Source organism: Hemicordylus capensis, chromosome 4 (genome assembly GCF_027244095.1).
Source record: "Hemicordylus capensis ecotype Gifberg chromosome 4, rHemCap1.1.pri, whole genome shotgun sequence".
NCBI classification, from domain to species: Eukaryota; Metazoa; Chordata; class Lepidosauria; order Squamata; family Cordylidae; genus Hemicordylus; species Hemicordylus capensis.
Window position 1 is genome coordinate 101,465,784 of NC_069660.1, and position 15,788 is coordinate 101,481,571.

At 40.9% G+C, this 15,788-nt stretch overlaps 1 protein-coding gene across 9 annotated transcripts in view; it reads left to right on the forward strand.

Annotated features, from left to right (window-relative positions):
• The window catches only part of NFIA (nuclear factor I A), a 708,337-nt gene that overhangs the window by 601,661 nt on the left and 90,888 nt on the right, over window positions 1-15,788 (forward strand). For 7 of the 9 annotated variants that reach the window (XM_053243547.1, XM_053243546.1, XM_053243554.1 and 4 more), the window contains one exon: window positions 4,620-4,748. The exons of the other annotated variants lie outside the window; for them this stretch is intronic. In XM_053243547.1, coding sequence (XP_053099522.1) covers window positions 4,620-4,748 — 129 coding nt within the window. The remainder of the gene's footprint in view (window positions 1-4,619; window positions 4,749-15,788) is intronic. 9 annotated transcript variants of the gene reach the window in all.

A 15,788-nucleotide genomic window follows, 5' to 3' on the forward strand; every position in this document is an offset into this window, starting at 1 on the left:
CTTTAGGCATTTTAAATAATAAAATCAAGCACATTAGTTAGTTAAGGTAGTAGAAAAATTAGGGCACATAAGCACTTTGAAACAAACATTACAAAAGTTACTAAGTGTAATGTTAAAAGGTAAAAAGTTGTGCCCCTGAGTCTGTGTTGACTCCTGGCAACCATAGATCCATGTGGTTTTCTTTGGTAGAATCCTGGAGGAGTTTACCATTGCCTCCTCCTGCGCAGTGTGAGATGATGCCTTTCAGCACCTTCCTATATCACTGCTGCCTGATATAGGTGTTTCCCATATTCTAAGAAACATACAAGTGAGGATTCAAACCAGCAACCTCTTGCTCACTAGGCAAGTCATTTCCCTGCAGTGCCATCAAGTATACAAGTCTGTAATAGGATAGAAGTGAATTCTCATTGCTAAGGAATAACTTTTGAAGTCCATAACAGATTCTAGGTTCTGACAATTCTGCATTTTTCTTTTTGTATATCTATGTATTTATGCATAGATACACCAAAGATAAGATTGTGCTTTCACTATCCTTGGTTTATTAAAACCCTGTTCCTTAATTTGGATAAGCCTTGTGTATGAAAAGCCAGTGGTCACAGGCTTGATAGGAAAGCCAATATAAAATAAAAGTCTGATATTTAGTATTAAGTACTAAATCTGAAGTTGCAACTAATGTCAGCAGAAGGCTTTCACTTCTGTGGCAGATGAGTTTTCCAATGGAAAATCCTCTTAGTATAATTTTTTTTAAAGTAAAGTAAAACAATAGTCACATAAAATATCATTCAAGTTTGACTATGTTAGAAGACTCATTTAAAAAAAATTAGCTTTTTTACCACTGAGTTTCTGCTCTATAGAGCCTCAAATTGAGGTTGTTTGTAACTCAAAATGTTTACTACTGCTGAAACATCTGTTACTCTTCAGGCCATTTATCCAGTCTACACACCCAGTTCCAAAAATACTTCTTAGTTTTCCACATATCGTCAGAATTCCTACCTGAAATTTTGTATGCTGCTCTTCAGTCTAAGTGAAAGACTTTGACAGAAGCAGCAACCTGAGAATAAGCAGAATAAGTCCAATCTCTAGAGTCCAGAATTCTGCAGATTTCTTTACTCTATGAGGCATATTTAACACCTCTTCACAAACAAAGAGAGTGGTGGCTTTTAACCATGTACAATCTAAATACCACATCTATAGTAGAATATGAAAAAGAGGTCTTAATAAAATAAATAATTAATAACAAGTTAATGAGTTGCATTCAGATATTTTAAAAAGAAACATGGCTGAATTTTAATAGATATTTATTTAAGTCACCTATGGTCACCTTTGGTAGTAAGTTTATTAAAATCATAGACCAGCACATAAAAAGTAGCAAACACAAATTAGTTTCATAGGTACACACAATGGGAGCAAGACAAACCACTCAGATCACATATACTACCTGATGATGATGATGATAGTACAGTCATCCCTTGCCAACCACGAGGGTTCCATTCAAGGGATGAGAAAACCTCACAGTTGGCGAATTCATGATTGGGGTGACATTGCAATGAATGGGGAACAGGGGGTTAGGGGAATTGCAAATGAAAAAATCCCCCCTGACCCCCCCAATCACCCCCCTGATGGGGAAAAGTTAAATCTGTTTTTCTTACTTTTACCACTGCCACTGTGCAGTAGTGGCACAGCAGGGATGGCGGCGAGAGCTCTGCCCGCCTCCCAAATGGCTGGCACTGGAGGAAAGTGCTGGAGGTGGCAGGAGGTCAGGCGCTAGATGTGGCAAAAGAACTCCTTACATGGACCTGCCTTTCTCCCAAATGGAGAAGGCGGGGAAAGAGTTCCTCACATGGGCCCATCTTCCTCCCAAATGCTACAGGTTGGGTGCATGTGTAGAGGACCAAAATCGGCCCGATCTGTAGCATTTGGGAGGAAGGCGGACCTATGTAAGAAGCTCTTTCACTGCCGTCAGTGCCTGACCTCCTGTTGCCTCCAGCACCCAACCATTTGGGAGGTGGGTGGAGCTCTCGCCACTGTCCTCCCCGCTCCACCACCACACAGAGGCAGTGGTAAAAGTAAGAAAAACAGAACCCCTAAATATACCTCTAAACCCCCAGAAATTGCCCCCAACCCCAGAAATGACCCCCTGACCCCGGAAATTACCTCAAAAACTCACCCCAAACCCCACAAATGTTTTTTAAAAAACAACCCTCTACAAACTGTAAATACCTGGGTCTCTGTTTGCGAGCGTGGTTACAATTTCCCAGTCGTGGATACTCAAATACGTGGTTGGGAAACCCGCAAGAGGCAAGGGATGACTGTATTAATAATAATGATAACAACAAAAACAACACACCAGCTACAGAAAGCTACACTACTCGGGACAGATATCTATAACAGCAACAACATTGACAATAAAATTCAGCCATCCCAGGTCCTTTGGACGGACTCGATGTCTGGATAAAACAAACCAGTCAATAACACCTGTCTGACTGTGTAAATAAATAATAATAAGATATAGCCATTAAAATACGGCTACTTAACCAACAGTCTGCGAAAGGCAGAAGCAGCTGCATAACACTTGACCACTTTTTCTATAATCTGTGAGCTCTAATAAGAGAGAAAAGAAGGAAGATAAAATTCCTCTGTCCTATCTGGAATTTTTTGTAGAATGCTTGTAATAAAGTCTGAGTGCATATCACAGTAACAAGGCAATGTAAAAGGATATGTCTTACAGATTCCACTCCCCCCACCATCACAAGGACATATACATTCATGATTAGGGACCCTCTGATAACTCCTCTCTAAAAGAGAAGATGGCAACACATTGAATCAGGCTAATGTAAGTGCCCTATGAAATTTTGGTATTATTAAGTTGGTTAGGTAGCTAGGCCAAAGCATTCCAAGTAGCCCCCAGGATGGGATATTTAAAATCTAAACTTAAATGTTTCTGCAACCCAGTGTCCCATATTGGTTGTTTCAGAATGGTTTTAGCTTTGCGATATCCAAGAGCTATTAAAACACTAGGAGTTAACCCAAAGGTCGAAGGTTTCTCATCCAGTGTTTTTCCCCACGTTGACTGCAAAGTGTCAGATAAGGTCAATAGTGCCTGTCCCACAGGAGGAAAAATGTATTAACCAGAAGTTAAATACAGAGATCCAAGCTCGAACCACTATAGAAATTATGCCCACCTCTAGCTCCAAGCCAGCACTGGGGACACAACATGGAACTGCAAATATGCCTCTCAAAAATGTGTTCTGTACCACTTCCTTGGGACCGTAATTACCATACACACACAACTGGGAACCATACAGGACAACAACCTTAGCTACAAATACCTGTATTGCTGATGGAATATGATACCCCTTTGATTATGGAAAAATCTCAGTAGGGCTTAGACACGCCTGAACATTCTCTGAAGTGTGTTTAATATGGGCTTTCTGGGAGCCGTAGGAGTGAAAAACAACTCCTAAATACTTGTAGCTTGTCACTTGTTCAATAGGATTCCCATTAATTTGCCGATCAATGTTTGATTGGCCTTCTAGCAAAGACCATGATTTTATTCTTATTATAATTAATTGTTAAAAGTTCATCATTGCAAAGAGTGGCAAGTGCCCTTAGGAGACACTTTAAACCAATAATCGTCCTCAGTACTGTCCTGCATTATTGGCATAGAGGAGAATTGACTAGAGTTTATTTCCAATTTTGGAGAGTGAAAACTAGTACCAACTAAACTTTTAACCAAAGAATTGATATAAAAATTAAACAAAGTGGGAACCAAAACAAAACCCTGTTTAACTCCTCTAAAAGTGGGAACAAGACCTGTCAAATGTCCTGCACGGCTGCATCTAACCCGTAACTTAATGTTTTCATACACTATTGATAGTGGCACGCCAAAAGATGCCTTTCGATAGTGGAGGCCTCTAATTTTCTCCTTAGTCCGTCCCTAGATATAAGGTAAAATCCTCATTTGAAATCAATAAAGGATGTATAGAGCACCCCATTATGTGGGAACACATATTTTTCCACCAGGTGTTGAAGAATTAAGCCCTGGTCAGCCATTGAACATCCCATTCTGAAACCTGCCTGTTCATCCTCCAAAATATTATCCTGTTCCAACCAATCCAACAATTTCTCATGTAAATGACTAGCATATAATTTACTGATGATGCTTAACAAACTAATAGGACAGTAATTTGATGGATTAAATCTACTCCTTTTTAAATAAATTGGTATAATAATTGTCAGCTGCCAGTCCTTAGGGATGCACTCTGTGAGATCAACACAAGTAAATAACACTGTCAGGACAAGGACCCACCAATCTAAATTCACTTTAAGTAATTCTGTCACTACCTGGGGTTTACCAGATTTCAGCCGGGAGACAAGCTTAACAATTTCTGAAGTGGAAACTGGGGCCACCCCAGCAGGTAGTCCCTGTCTACCATTGATGGCAACAAATTGTCATCTCAAAGGCAATCAATAAAAGTGAGCCTGCAAACTTGCTGTTGTATGCAGTTTAATTTGTCCTTTAAGTTTATCTATCTGCTTTCACACCCACTTTCACAATGCATAGGCTGTTGTTCATGACCTAGCATTATTAAATTGCACTTATCAATCATTCTTGCCAGGAATGCCATCGCCAACTACATTAAAGAAGTCAGAGAAGTCTGGTTTCAGCAGTCCCTCGCCTTCGCAGACCTCCTCCCTTGGAACAGCATTCACACAGCATCATCGACCTGTCATTACAGGACCCAGAGGTGAGGCCTTACCAAAGTGCACTAGTGGACTTAAACTTTCAACATGGTGCCCTTAGCCATCAAGTTGTGGTTTGAGAGAACTGCTGTCTCAATGCCTGAGGTATTTGGCAGGAAAAAGGTGAATGTTGGCTACTTTGTCTCCTTTGCTGAAGAAGGCTTTGAATGCCCGGATTCCTTAGAGAGGAAGGCAGCTAGTTTTTTTCATATCAGTGGATATTTTAATGTTTTGAAGTGTAAATTTATATTCATATTCTTTTTGTCTAGTTGAGCAAGAAGGCCTCCATTCTTTCCCTACATCATCACTTTCAGCAACCTTGTTTTTGCATTGTGTGCCCTTTTGCATTATGTGTAGGATTCACTGTAAATTCATGGGCATGTCTAACTTATTTCACTGGTACTTAGTTGTAACTTTTTAAAGATACAGAGCATATTTTATTTTCATCATAATATTTTTGTGAGTGACTTAAAAATAAAGGTGACTTCTCACTTTCCATGAGCTAAGCAATTAGTTAGAAACTATCTCCAGAATATATTACAAAACTAAAAATGCTAATTGGTTAATTTCTGAAAGGCATGCTTGCAAGGATCAAATGTGGAATAGTAGCAAGACTACAAAAATATTTGTTTGTTTCCCAGGTACCTAAATATTTGATTTTTGCACATAGGGATTTTAAATATTTCTGTGACATATGCAAAAACCCTTTTTTCCTCTCTCAAGGAAGTGTGTGTGTGTGTGTGTGTGTGTGTGTGTGTATGCATATTGTGAGAGAATTATTTTTCTTTTGTATCATTTAGATGTATTGACTATTCCAATTGATTAAGCAAAACCTTGCTGGATGACATCCAGACTAACAAAGCGTAGGTCTAAGTGAGAACTGGTGCTGTTGAAAATTTCGATTAATGCAGCATTTACAATCACCCACCAAGGAGGTGATTTGTGATGACTTCCCCTTCCCCCAGAAGCACTCTTTGCCACCTGAACATATGTCCCTGAGGGTTTCATAGCTCTCAGGGACATATTTTCAGGTGACATGGAGTGCTTCTGGGAGAAGAAAGGTTGTCAAAATTCAGCCCACCCCACCCTCTGGGAGAGTTCCAGTGTTGTTTTAGTTGAGAACTCTCAGCAATACTGGTACTTCTCACCTAGCACCCATGCTTTGTTAATCTGGAAATTAACTGTTATACATTTGTACCTGGATCCAAAATGATACTCATATTTTATTTCCCCTGTAGTTTAGTCATAATTTTAATTACACCAGGATAATTCTGAGGCTCATCAATAGTACCAATGTATAAAATCACCAATAGTACCAATGTATAAGATTTCATCGCTGTGAAAGTTTGCTGAGCAATGGTCCTGCATGGCTTTCATAATGAAATCAGACTGGAATCTCTCAGTGGCAGTGTGTGTGTGGGTGGGGGGGGTGCGCAATTTGCTGTTAATCATGCACCCAGTTGCTGGGAGGTGAATACATGTTTTTAAAACAGTCTTGATAATTGGTGATAATGGCAAGGTATTCTTGGTATCAAAGTTTCATTAGCAGTGTATTCAGCTGTACACCAGCTGACTGAAGCCTTCCCCTGAAACATAGGGATGAAACATAAGACGTCTCAGGCTTTGGCAGCTGCAGCCACACCAGAGAATTGCTCTGCTATGGTTAATGGGGCACCTTATGCAGGCCAAGCAGGTTGAGGGATGCCCAGCTGAGTATCACTTTCCTTTGCAGGCATTTCAGCATTAAAGCAGCAAGAGTTCTTCTGGGAAACTTAGAATATGATTTTATAAAGTATGGTTGACCCACTTTACACTTTCTTATGACTCTCTGAAGTCCCACCTTTCCCCTCCCTGATCATGGAAGATTGATGTTGATTTAGAAACAGGACTTCAGATAGGAACCATGTTATTAAGATGATTCCAGAGCTGGTACATGGAATCTAGTCCCTCTGTCCCTACAGCAAAATTTTCAACTTTTGTCTTTCAGATGCATGTTGATGAGAACTTGGTTAACACACTCTGCTCAGTAACATATTCAGTCTGTTTTTGTTTTAGTCAGAAGTTATGTCAGAGTTTTAAACATCCTTATATGGTCCTAAAAAAACCCAAAAAAACTTCCAAGGTCATATTAAGGTAAATAATTATTCAGAAGCTCCTTTAACTTATTTAAAGCAAAAGTTCCCTTTTAAACTTTGGGATTACTTGTTCCACTTCCTTTTTAGTCATAAACTAAATATTAAATATTAAGATACTTTCAAGGACAATCTTGACATATAATTATGGAAATGTTGCTGTAATTCTTCAAAAAGCATCACCCATAAAGTTATTTATGCCAAAAGGCAAGTTTATGACCAGTTTTACTTCAACCCTTTAATGGCTGAGAAATACAATTTCATTTATTGTTTTCTCATCTTGATATTAAGTTAATAAATGATGTCATCTGTGTGTTGTTCTGTCAGTGGATTTACTTCTCTATTCTGTATTTGCTATGTATTGCTTCTGACAAAATCATCTGTTTCAGCAAGTGAGAGCAAGATAAAGCATAAGTCATTGTTCAAGAGGGACAAACTGGAAAAAAATCTTAGGACTTTCAACAGCAATTTTGGCCTGAAGAAGAATAATGGCTGACATCCTTCCTGACTAAATTAGTCGACAGAGATCCCACTGAAATTCAGCCATCTTTTAGAATGATTCCTGAGAAGTACTATTGAGTAACTTAGTCTGGATGTCAGCCACTCCATTTATGTATTTCAATTGTTGGCTTGCCAGTCATATTTCATGGAACACCATCAAATTCTCCTGTGACAGCAAACATGCAAGTTTTGGGAATATGTTTTCATAGGCTCAGAAGTGCTGCCACATATGTTGCATGCCTCAATACAAAATGGTAGCAAGTAACTATCTTACAATTATGTGACATGATCTCAAAAAAGCTGCAAAAATGTTGAGAGGTCATGAGACTGAATCAAAATTTGAATGATGTGGAAATTTGACTAGCATTTATATTCCAGCAATGGGTTGAATTTGTGGTAGCAGTACATTGGATTGCAGTCAGCTCAGAAGCTGCATTAGCAGTTCAGCCAAACTGTCTAAAATTGAGGAGTTGTAAACCCAGAACAGAAGGCGGACAGACAGGATAGGGAACAAGTAGTGGTCAGACAATGCATAGACCTTTAGAGCCAATCAAGGAAATATATTTTGTCCGAACAAGACCTATCTACAGTGGGCATCTGATCCCAGTCAAGCTATCTGTATTTGAAGACTGAACTTTCACAGAAAACTTTAACACTTTCCAACCAAACAGATTGAAGTGACTAGGGGTCAGTCAAAGTCTAGTGACTTTTAAGCAGGATATACCCCAAGAAATTAAGGCGTTATCTATTTTATAGATGCCAATTTTTGACAGTCGCTGAGTATGTAGGTTGGAATACTGTGTTCAATATAAGAAGGCAATATTTTGGAATGTGCATTGATTCTTAATATGCACTGGTGGATGAGAATTATGTTAATAGTAGATTCTTTGGATTACATGTTCCATATGTCATTGATTGGTTTTAATCAATATTTTGATGAATACAGTAAGCATTATAACTTTCAAGCAATAGTTCAAACTAATACAGTATTTTCTGTATTACATGTTTACAGTATCTCAGTAGGCATGTGGTAATATAAACTAACACAGTATATATTTTGGTAGATAACCAAAGGAGAGAGTAATGTATATTTCCTAATGGAAACAAAGCTGAAGAAAAACGTGTCCTTTTGCTCACATTCATTCTTCTTCCCCTTACCCTTACATTCTTCTGCTGGTTTCTAACCTTGCCTCTGCCACCCACCCCATTTCCTGTCGCTTTTCTTTGCTTCCTAACTGTTGATATGCAGATTGTAAACTTACAGGATTAAGATGCTGGTGGCATAGTAATAATAATGTACGATTCAGCTTGAATTAGTCTGTAAATTTGTTGCAAAAAGTTGCAAATGAGACTACATTTGACACATTCAGGGAAATGCCATCTTTGAACATTTTCCAAAGCCTGGACAAAATTCCCTGGTTATCCACTCTCAGCTTAGTTTTGCAATTCTAAAACACTTCAGTGCATGCTTTCTTTCTTTTTCTTTTTTTAATTTGCCAAGCACCAGATGCATGAACCATAATAGGATCTTGCTGCTACAAAGAGTTCTGCTGAATGAAACAGCAGGAGAGCCACCATTCTTGCAGGAAGGAGTAAGGCAAAGACTCTAACAAACGTCTGTACTAACAAACGTCTGTACTGTAGAGAGCTGCATGTGGATGTCTCAGCCCCTAGGCGGTGCTGCTCACAGTATTCATCACACAGCTGTGATGTGGTCATTTGAAAGAGACTGTGGGTCTGGCTAACAAAAGTATCAGAGGAATAGTGTGTGCTGGTCATGGTGTTTTAGTGGTTGCTTTTTCTTTACTCATCCCAGACAGATAAGGCATGGGGCAATGGTCTGAATTGCGGATGAAAGGGCTGTCTAGATCTACTTTATTTTCTGCTCCCACAGCAAAAAATCTTGAAAATCACATATATTCACACATACAAGATGTAGACAGTTTCCTAGTGTTGAGCCCACAGAAGGAAGAACAATCTCCTTCAAAGTCCTAAATGGCTTAGGACCAGGCTACTTGGAATAGCAGCATCTTCAGCATGATTCCCACCATACCTTGAGGCCATCAAGATATAGGCCTGCCTCTGACTGCTACCAGCTTGTCTGGTGGTGACTCAGGACCAGACCTTCTCTGTAGTTGCTCCTGAGCTGTGGAATATGCCTCCTATAGATTCAAGGCTTAGTGTCATCATTAAAGGTAAGGTAAAGTGTGCTGTCGAGTCGATGTTGACTCCTGGCGACCACAGAGCCCTGTGGTTGTCTTTGGTAGAATCCAGGACGGGTTTACCATTGCCATCTCCCGCACAGTATGAGATGATGCCTTTCAGCATCTTCCTATATCACCGCTGCCCGATATAGGTGTTTCCCATAGTCTGGGAAACATAGTCTGGGATATAGGTGTTTCCCATAGTCTGGGAAACATACCAGAGAGGATTCCAACTGGCAGCCTCTGGCTTGCTAATCAAGTCATTTCCCCATTAGGTGGCTAAAGAGCCCTAAAGACACATTTCTTAGCCTGGCTTTTAGTGACTCTTCAATGGTTTTTAATTGTTTTAATTTTTCATTGTTTTTAATGGCTTATTTATCTCATTTTTATTGTTTTTATTCATGTGAACTGCCTAGAGTCCCTGGGTTAGGCAGAATAAAAATTTGATAAATAAAATCAGTGTGCAATTGCCAGGTCTCTGTGCTTAGAATGGTTGTGAATTGGCTGATAATTATAATGAAAAGATAACTTTTATTCTGCTTGAACTTTTATTCAGCAGTCATAACCATGGCTCCAAAATCTCTTAAGTCCTTTATCCCTTTGAAGGGTTCTTAATTCTTTCCTCTCCTCCAATTTCTTGAGAGAGGTGAGTTGCACCTGGGGGGAGAGGGGTTCTTTCAGTCTTAATTGAACCCCCACTTAAACATGAAGCTTGCTGAGTTAGCTTGGATCAGTCATTATTTTTCAGTCTGACTACCACTCAGGGTTGTTGTGAGGATAAGATGGGGAAAGGATGTGCTTTTTGAAAATGGAGGTAGGGATTTTTTTGAAATCCATTTTCTGAGAATGGAGGTAGGGATACACATGTAATAAATACATGAAATAAACAGCAAGCAATTGTTCATTGTCTCCTAAGATGCTGAAATGACAGCTTGTGAAAGTCATCTTGCTCATCATTCCCCAGCTTTGTCTTCGCTTGGAAATGCTCAACCCACCCCAGCAATCTCCCCTGCACTTCCCCCTTGCCCCCCCCCATTGCAGAATGCTACAGTTTTTATTGATGCTATCCCAGAACCGATTTTCATTTTGAGCATGTACAAGGTGGTTTTTTTGTCCCCTACAACAAGTATAATCAGAGATTAGAGAGAGGCACTTGGAAATTACATTGAGTGTAACTTCCAGAAGTTCTTCAGTCCAGCTTCTCTCAACTTCTCTCTTTCTCTGTCCCTCTAACTTTAGTTCATTATTATTTATTATTTATTTATTCATTACTGCTTTGTTTCGTGTTTTTGGACTTAAGTTCAAAACTCTTTGCTGTAGCTCTGCTGCTATGTCTTAGTGGTTTAATGTCTTGCTTAGTAAGCAAAGAGAGGTTCTAATCCCTCCATGGTCAGTGCTGCCTACCCCAGTTAATCTCCGGAGCCTTAACATTTATCCTTATTTTAATTATTTTAAGTATTGTTTCTTAGTGGGAAAGTTGGAATAAAAATACAGACTGTAGAGATCTGAATTATAATTTAGCTCTAGAATCTGCTGTGAACCTAGGAATTGAGGAGCCATGGAGGACGCACTACTCCTAAATTAGCATACAACCATCATAAATTGGAAGAAGGCATGCCAGAGGCGTAGCTGACGGTGTAGGCGGCTTTTGGTTCCGGGCCTTCAGTGTGGGACTGGGGTCTGGGGAGGGGATTATATTAAGGTGGGATTGTAGGTCTGGGTTGAATTTTGTTAGTCCTCCTTTTATTGGGTTGTGCCAGGCCTTTTGTTGTAATGTGTTTGGGTTCTCTTAGGCAGGGTGATGCGGGGGGTGCGTCCAGTAGATCTAGGGCAGTTATTACTGTTGTGGTGGGGAATAGAAGAATTGGTGTTGGCCGAGCAGCTGGCTATTACAGGGGAAGGAAAATGAGTAATGTAGTAACTTTTTCCACTTCCGGCTGCCCTCTCAGTTCTCTGGCCTCGGGGAACAGTTCCAGCTTCCACAGAACCTAGCCTTGCTCCTTTGCAATGCCAGGTTGGTTCAGAATAAGACCAAAATTATCCATGATTTGATCATGGATGAGGGAGTGGCTTGTATAACTTGTATATCCCAGGGATAAGAGAGGCATGTGGCCCAGTTTGGGCCCAGCTTCTCCCACCAGGTTACTCTGTTACGGAACAGGTATGGGGAAGTGAGCGGGGAGTGAGTGGAGTGGCTGTGGTCCATAAGAATACCATCTCCCTTACCAGGGCCCCTGTATGACAGTTGATTTATATTGAGTGTGCCTTTCTGAGGTTGGCAACTAGATATAGATTTAGAATTCTTTTGGTGTACCGTCCACTCCACTGCCCAACTGACTTCCTAACTGAGCTGATGCAGCTGGTCAGATTTGGTCTTGGAGTCACGCAGACTTTTAGTGCTGTGGGACTTCAATATCCATTGTGAGGCTGACTTGTCTGGTGCGACTCAGGAGTTCATAGCGGCTATGACAACTAGTGATGTGCAAACAGGTTTGACCCCGAACCTGTTTCAGGTTGAACCAGTTCAGTTTGATCATTTGGGTTCATACTGAAACACACACACACCCCAGTTTGGTCCAACAGTTCGGGGTGATCACTTTTTAAAAAAAAAAAATTAAATTACCTTTAGCCCCTTCGGGGAGCTTCATCTAGGCCACGGGCGGGGGGGGGTGTCTGCGAAGGTATAACCCTTTATTTAGGCTCGTTCAGGCCTCTGTAAATTGGCGCAGTGGCCATTTTCCCCGCTGCCATGCATGCGCAAATGGCACGGTCCAGGACCTCACAGAGGCCATTTGCTCATGCACGGCGATGGCGGCCACCCATGCGCAAATGGTCCACCCGAGATGGCTATTGAACCCAATAGGATTCCAAAAAGCCTTGAAGGGTTTTAATGTTGGTCCTGCCAGTGATTCTGTTGATGTCCTGATGGGAAACTGGAATAGGGTTCACCAGGGCAGTAGACATGATTGCTCCTAAGTGTCCCTTCTGATCTCCTTTAAGAGTGGCCCCTTGGTATACAGAGCAGTTTGCGGGGTCTGAATCAGCAAGAAAGGAGACTGGAGTGCAAGTCAAGAAGAACTCAGCTCAAAATTGACAGGACACAGCATAGAGCCCATTTGAAGGTGGTGCGTGCGGCAAAAACCCAACTCTGTTCTGCGCATATTGCATCTGCAGGTTCGCATTCAGCAGAGCTGTCGGGTTGTGAGGAGTTTGATTGAGGCTCCTTCCATTTTGAACCAATCCCCAGAGACTTTGTTCTGCTGTGATGCTTTTAATGGTTTCTTTGTGGACAAAATCTCCTGTATCCGGGCCGACCTGGACTCCACTATTTCTGCAGAGTCTATCAAGGTGGTTTCCAGCAATCCTTCTTGAAGTATTAGATTGGATCAGTTTCAATCTGTGATGCCTGATGACATGGACAAGCTGCTTGGGGCAGAGCGGCCCACCACTTTTCTCTGGATCCTGCCCGATTTGGCTGCTTCTATCTAGCAAGGAAATCATTGGAGATGGCCTAATTAATATCATTAACACTGAGGGAGGGTAGGATGCCACCTTGTTTGAAGGAGGCAATGATTAGACCACTTCTTAAGGAACCTTCCCTAGATCCCTCAGTGATGGATAGTTATAGGCCAGTCTCCAATCTCCCATGGTTGGGCAAGGTGATTGAGAGAGTGCTCGCTAACCAGCTCCAGGCATTTTTGAGGAAACCGATTATCTAGATCCATTTCAGACTGGCTTTAGAGCGGGCTATGGAATTAAGTATGCGTTGGTCGGCCTGATGGATGACCTTTACCAGAGAATCGACAGAGGGAGTGTGACTCTGTTGGTTCCTTTGGATCTCTTGACAGCGTTCGATACCATCAACCATGGTATTCTTCTGGATTGCCTGAGGGAATTGGAGATAGGAGCACTGCTTTGCAGTGGTTCCACTCCTAACTCTTGGGCAGATTCCAGATGGTGACGGTTCCTCTTCAAAACAAGAGCTATTATATGGTGTCCCTCAGGGCTCCATTCTGTCACAAATGCTTTTAAACATTTACATGAAACCGCTGGGTGAGGTCTTCAGGGGATTTGGTGCAGGGTGTTAACAGTATGCTGATGACACCCAAACCTATTTCTCCTCCTCCTCCTCCTCCTCATCATCATCATCATCATCAGGAAATGGCATTCATTCCCTAAATGCCTGCCTACGGGCAGTAGTGGGCAACGATCTCAAAACAGTGGTGCATCAGCTGGTGACCTCAAGGCTTGACTATTGCAGTGTGCTCTACATGGGGCTGCCTTTGTATGTAGTTTGGAAACTTCAGTTTGTATTTCGCCTAGAAACATATCGGCAGCCAATGCAACTGTTTTAAAACAGGCATAATATGGTCTCTCCGGATTACCCCAGAGACCAGTCTGTCTGCTGCATTTTGAACTAAGTGCTGGTTATTACCTTTAAAGGCTTGAGTCTGGGCTACCTTAGAGAGCACCTTCTTCTGTATAATCCTCATCGCATGTTGAGATCATCTGGAGAGGTCTGTCTACAATTACCACCAGTATGTCTGGTGGCTACTCAGAACCGGGCCTTTTCTGTAGCTGTTCCTGGCCTATGGAATGCACTCCTGGAAGATATCTACAGTTTAGGCTTGCTGTCAGCCTCTAAGAGAGCCCTAAAAACTTACTTGTTTGGCCTGGAGATCCAAGGTTTTAAAATTGTTTTTATAAGAGAGCCAGTGTGGTGTAGTGGTTAGAGTGCTGGAACAGGACCGGGGAGACCCGAGTTCAAATCCCCATTCAGCATGAAACTAGCTGGGTGACTCTGGGCCAATCACTTCTCTCTCAGCCTAACCTACTTCACAGGGTTGTTGTGAGGAGAAACTTAAGTATGTAGTACACTGCTCTGGGCTCCTTGGAGGAAGAGCGGGGTATAAAATGTAAAAAATTAAATTAAATAAGTATTTTAATTGGTTTTAAAGCCTTTTGAATGGTTTTTAACTAGTTTTTGTTGTTTTGAGCTCTGTGTTTTAAATGGTGTGTGTTTTAATGTCTTTTTAACTTGTATCCTACCCAGAACCTTTGGATGGGGTGGTTTATAAAGATAATAAACAAATAATGAATAATAAATAAATAAATAGCATCCTTGTCCTTAAAGTGCATCACCTGCACATGCTCAGTTGACATGGTTCCTGCTGCTTTTAGAATCATGCCAGCAGAGATTTCACATACAGAATGGCTACTACCTGTGTTATGTAACTATACCATCTATTAATTAAGTCATTATCTGCCTCATTATCTGGTTTGCTCTGCCATTATTTTCTCTTGTTTTAAAAGGTTAAGGCGGGGAAAGAAGAAGGATAAGATGAGGAATACACAAGCATGAGAAAGGGAGGGAGAAAAGATGACAGAAAGGTGCAGTGAGGAGTGATCCTGTCATATGGACTAAAAATTGAAAAGTTGGTCCCATGTTATTGAGGAGATTAAATGTGGACCCAGGTCTGTAAAGGTTGAAGACTACTGTACTAGGGTTTTTCAAGCGGCTAGATAAGATGTCCATTGATAGTATGGTTTATTAGATCTTTGCTCTATTCACTGTTTAAACCTACAGTATTCTTCTTTTGCAACAAGCTTGCATATGGTTAAAACTAGTACTAAACAAAAGTCAGGAACCGTGTAATTAAAACTCTACCTTTATTGGATTTTAAAGAGTTGCCCAGTGACATAGGAAATATTTAAAGGAGAAGCTTATTTAGCTAATTTGTATGTGAACGAACAGCTTAGAGGACTACTACCCTAAATTAATTATAAGGCCACCCACTGAGATTGCCTCGTAAAGGATCCTGATTGCTCAGTTTCGTTGTGTGCAACCATTCAATAACTGCTAGATACATGCATAACTAAAAGCTCTATTACACTAATAATTTGCACAGGGATAGATGTGTAGGACAGCATGCTGGGTTAATTTGTCATCCCTGCAGCAAACTTATAGAAAGGGCTTTTTTAGTGAAGAATTGTGTTAATATGTTGTTCCATTGAGGACATGTTAGAGCAACAAGATGACTTGGTCGCTTAATCTCTTTAAGAGGCAAAAATGCCCTAAGGGGAAAGTGTCAGAGAGAAGAATGGGGTGATTAACAAAGTGGACATAGATTTAAAGTTGCCCTGACAAAAGAGGCTTGATTCAGCCCATATAAAAATAATAGACAGAAGAGCAAGAGAGGAATTTTGA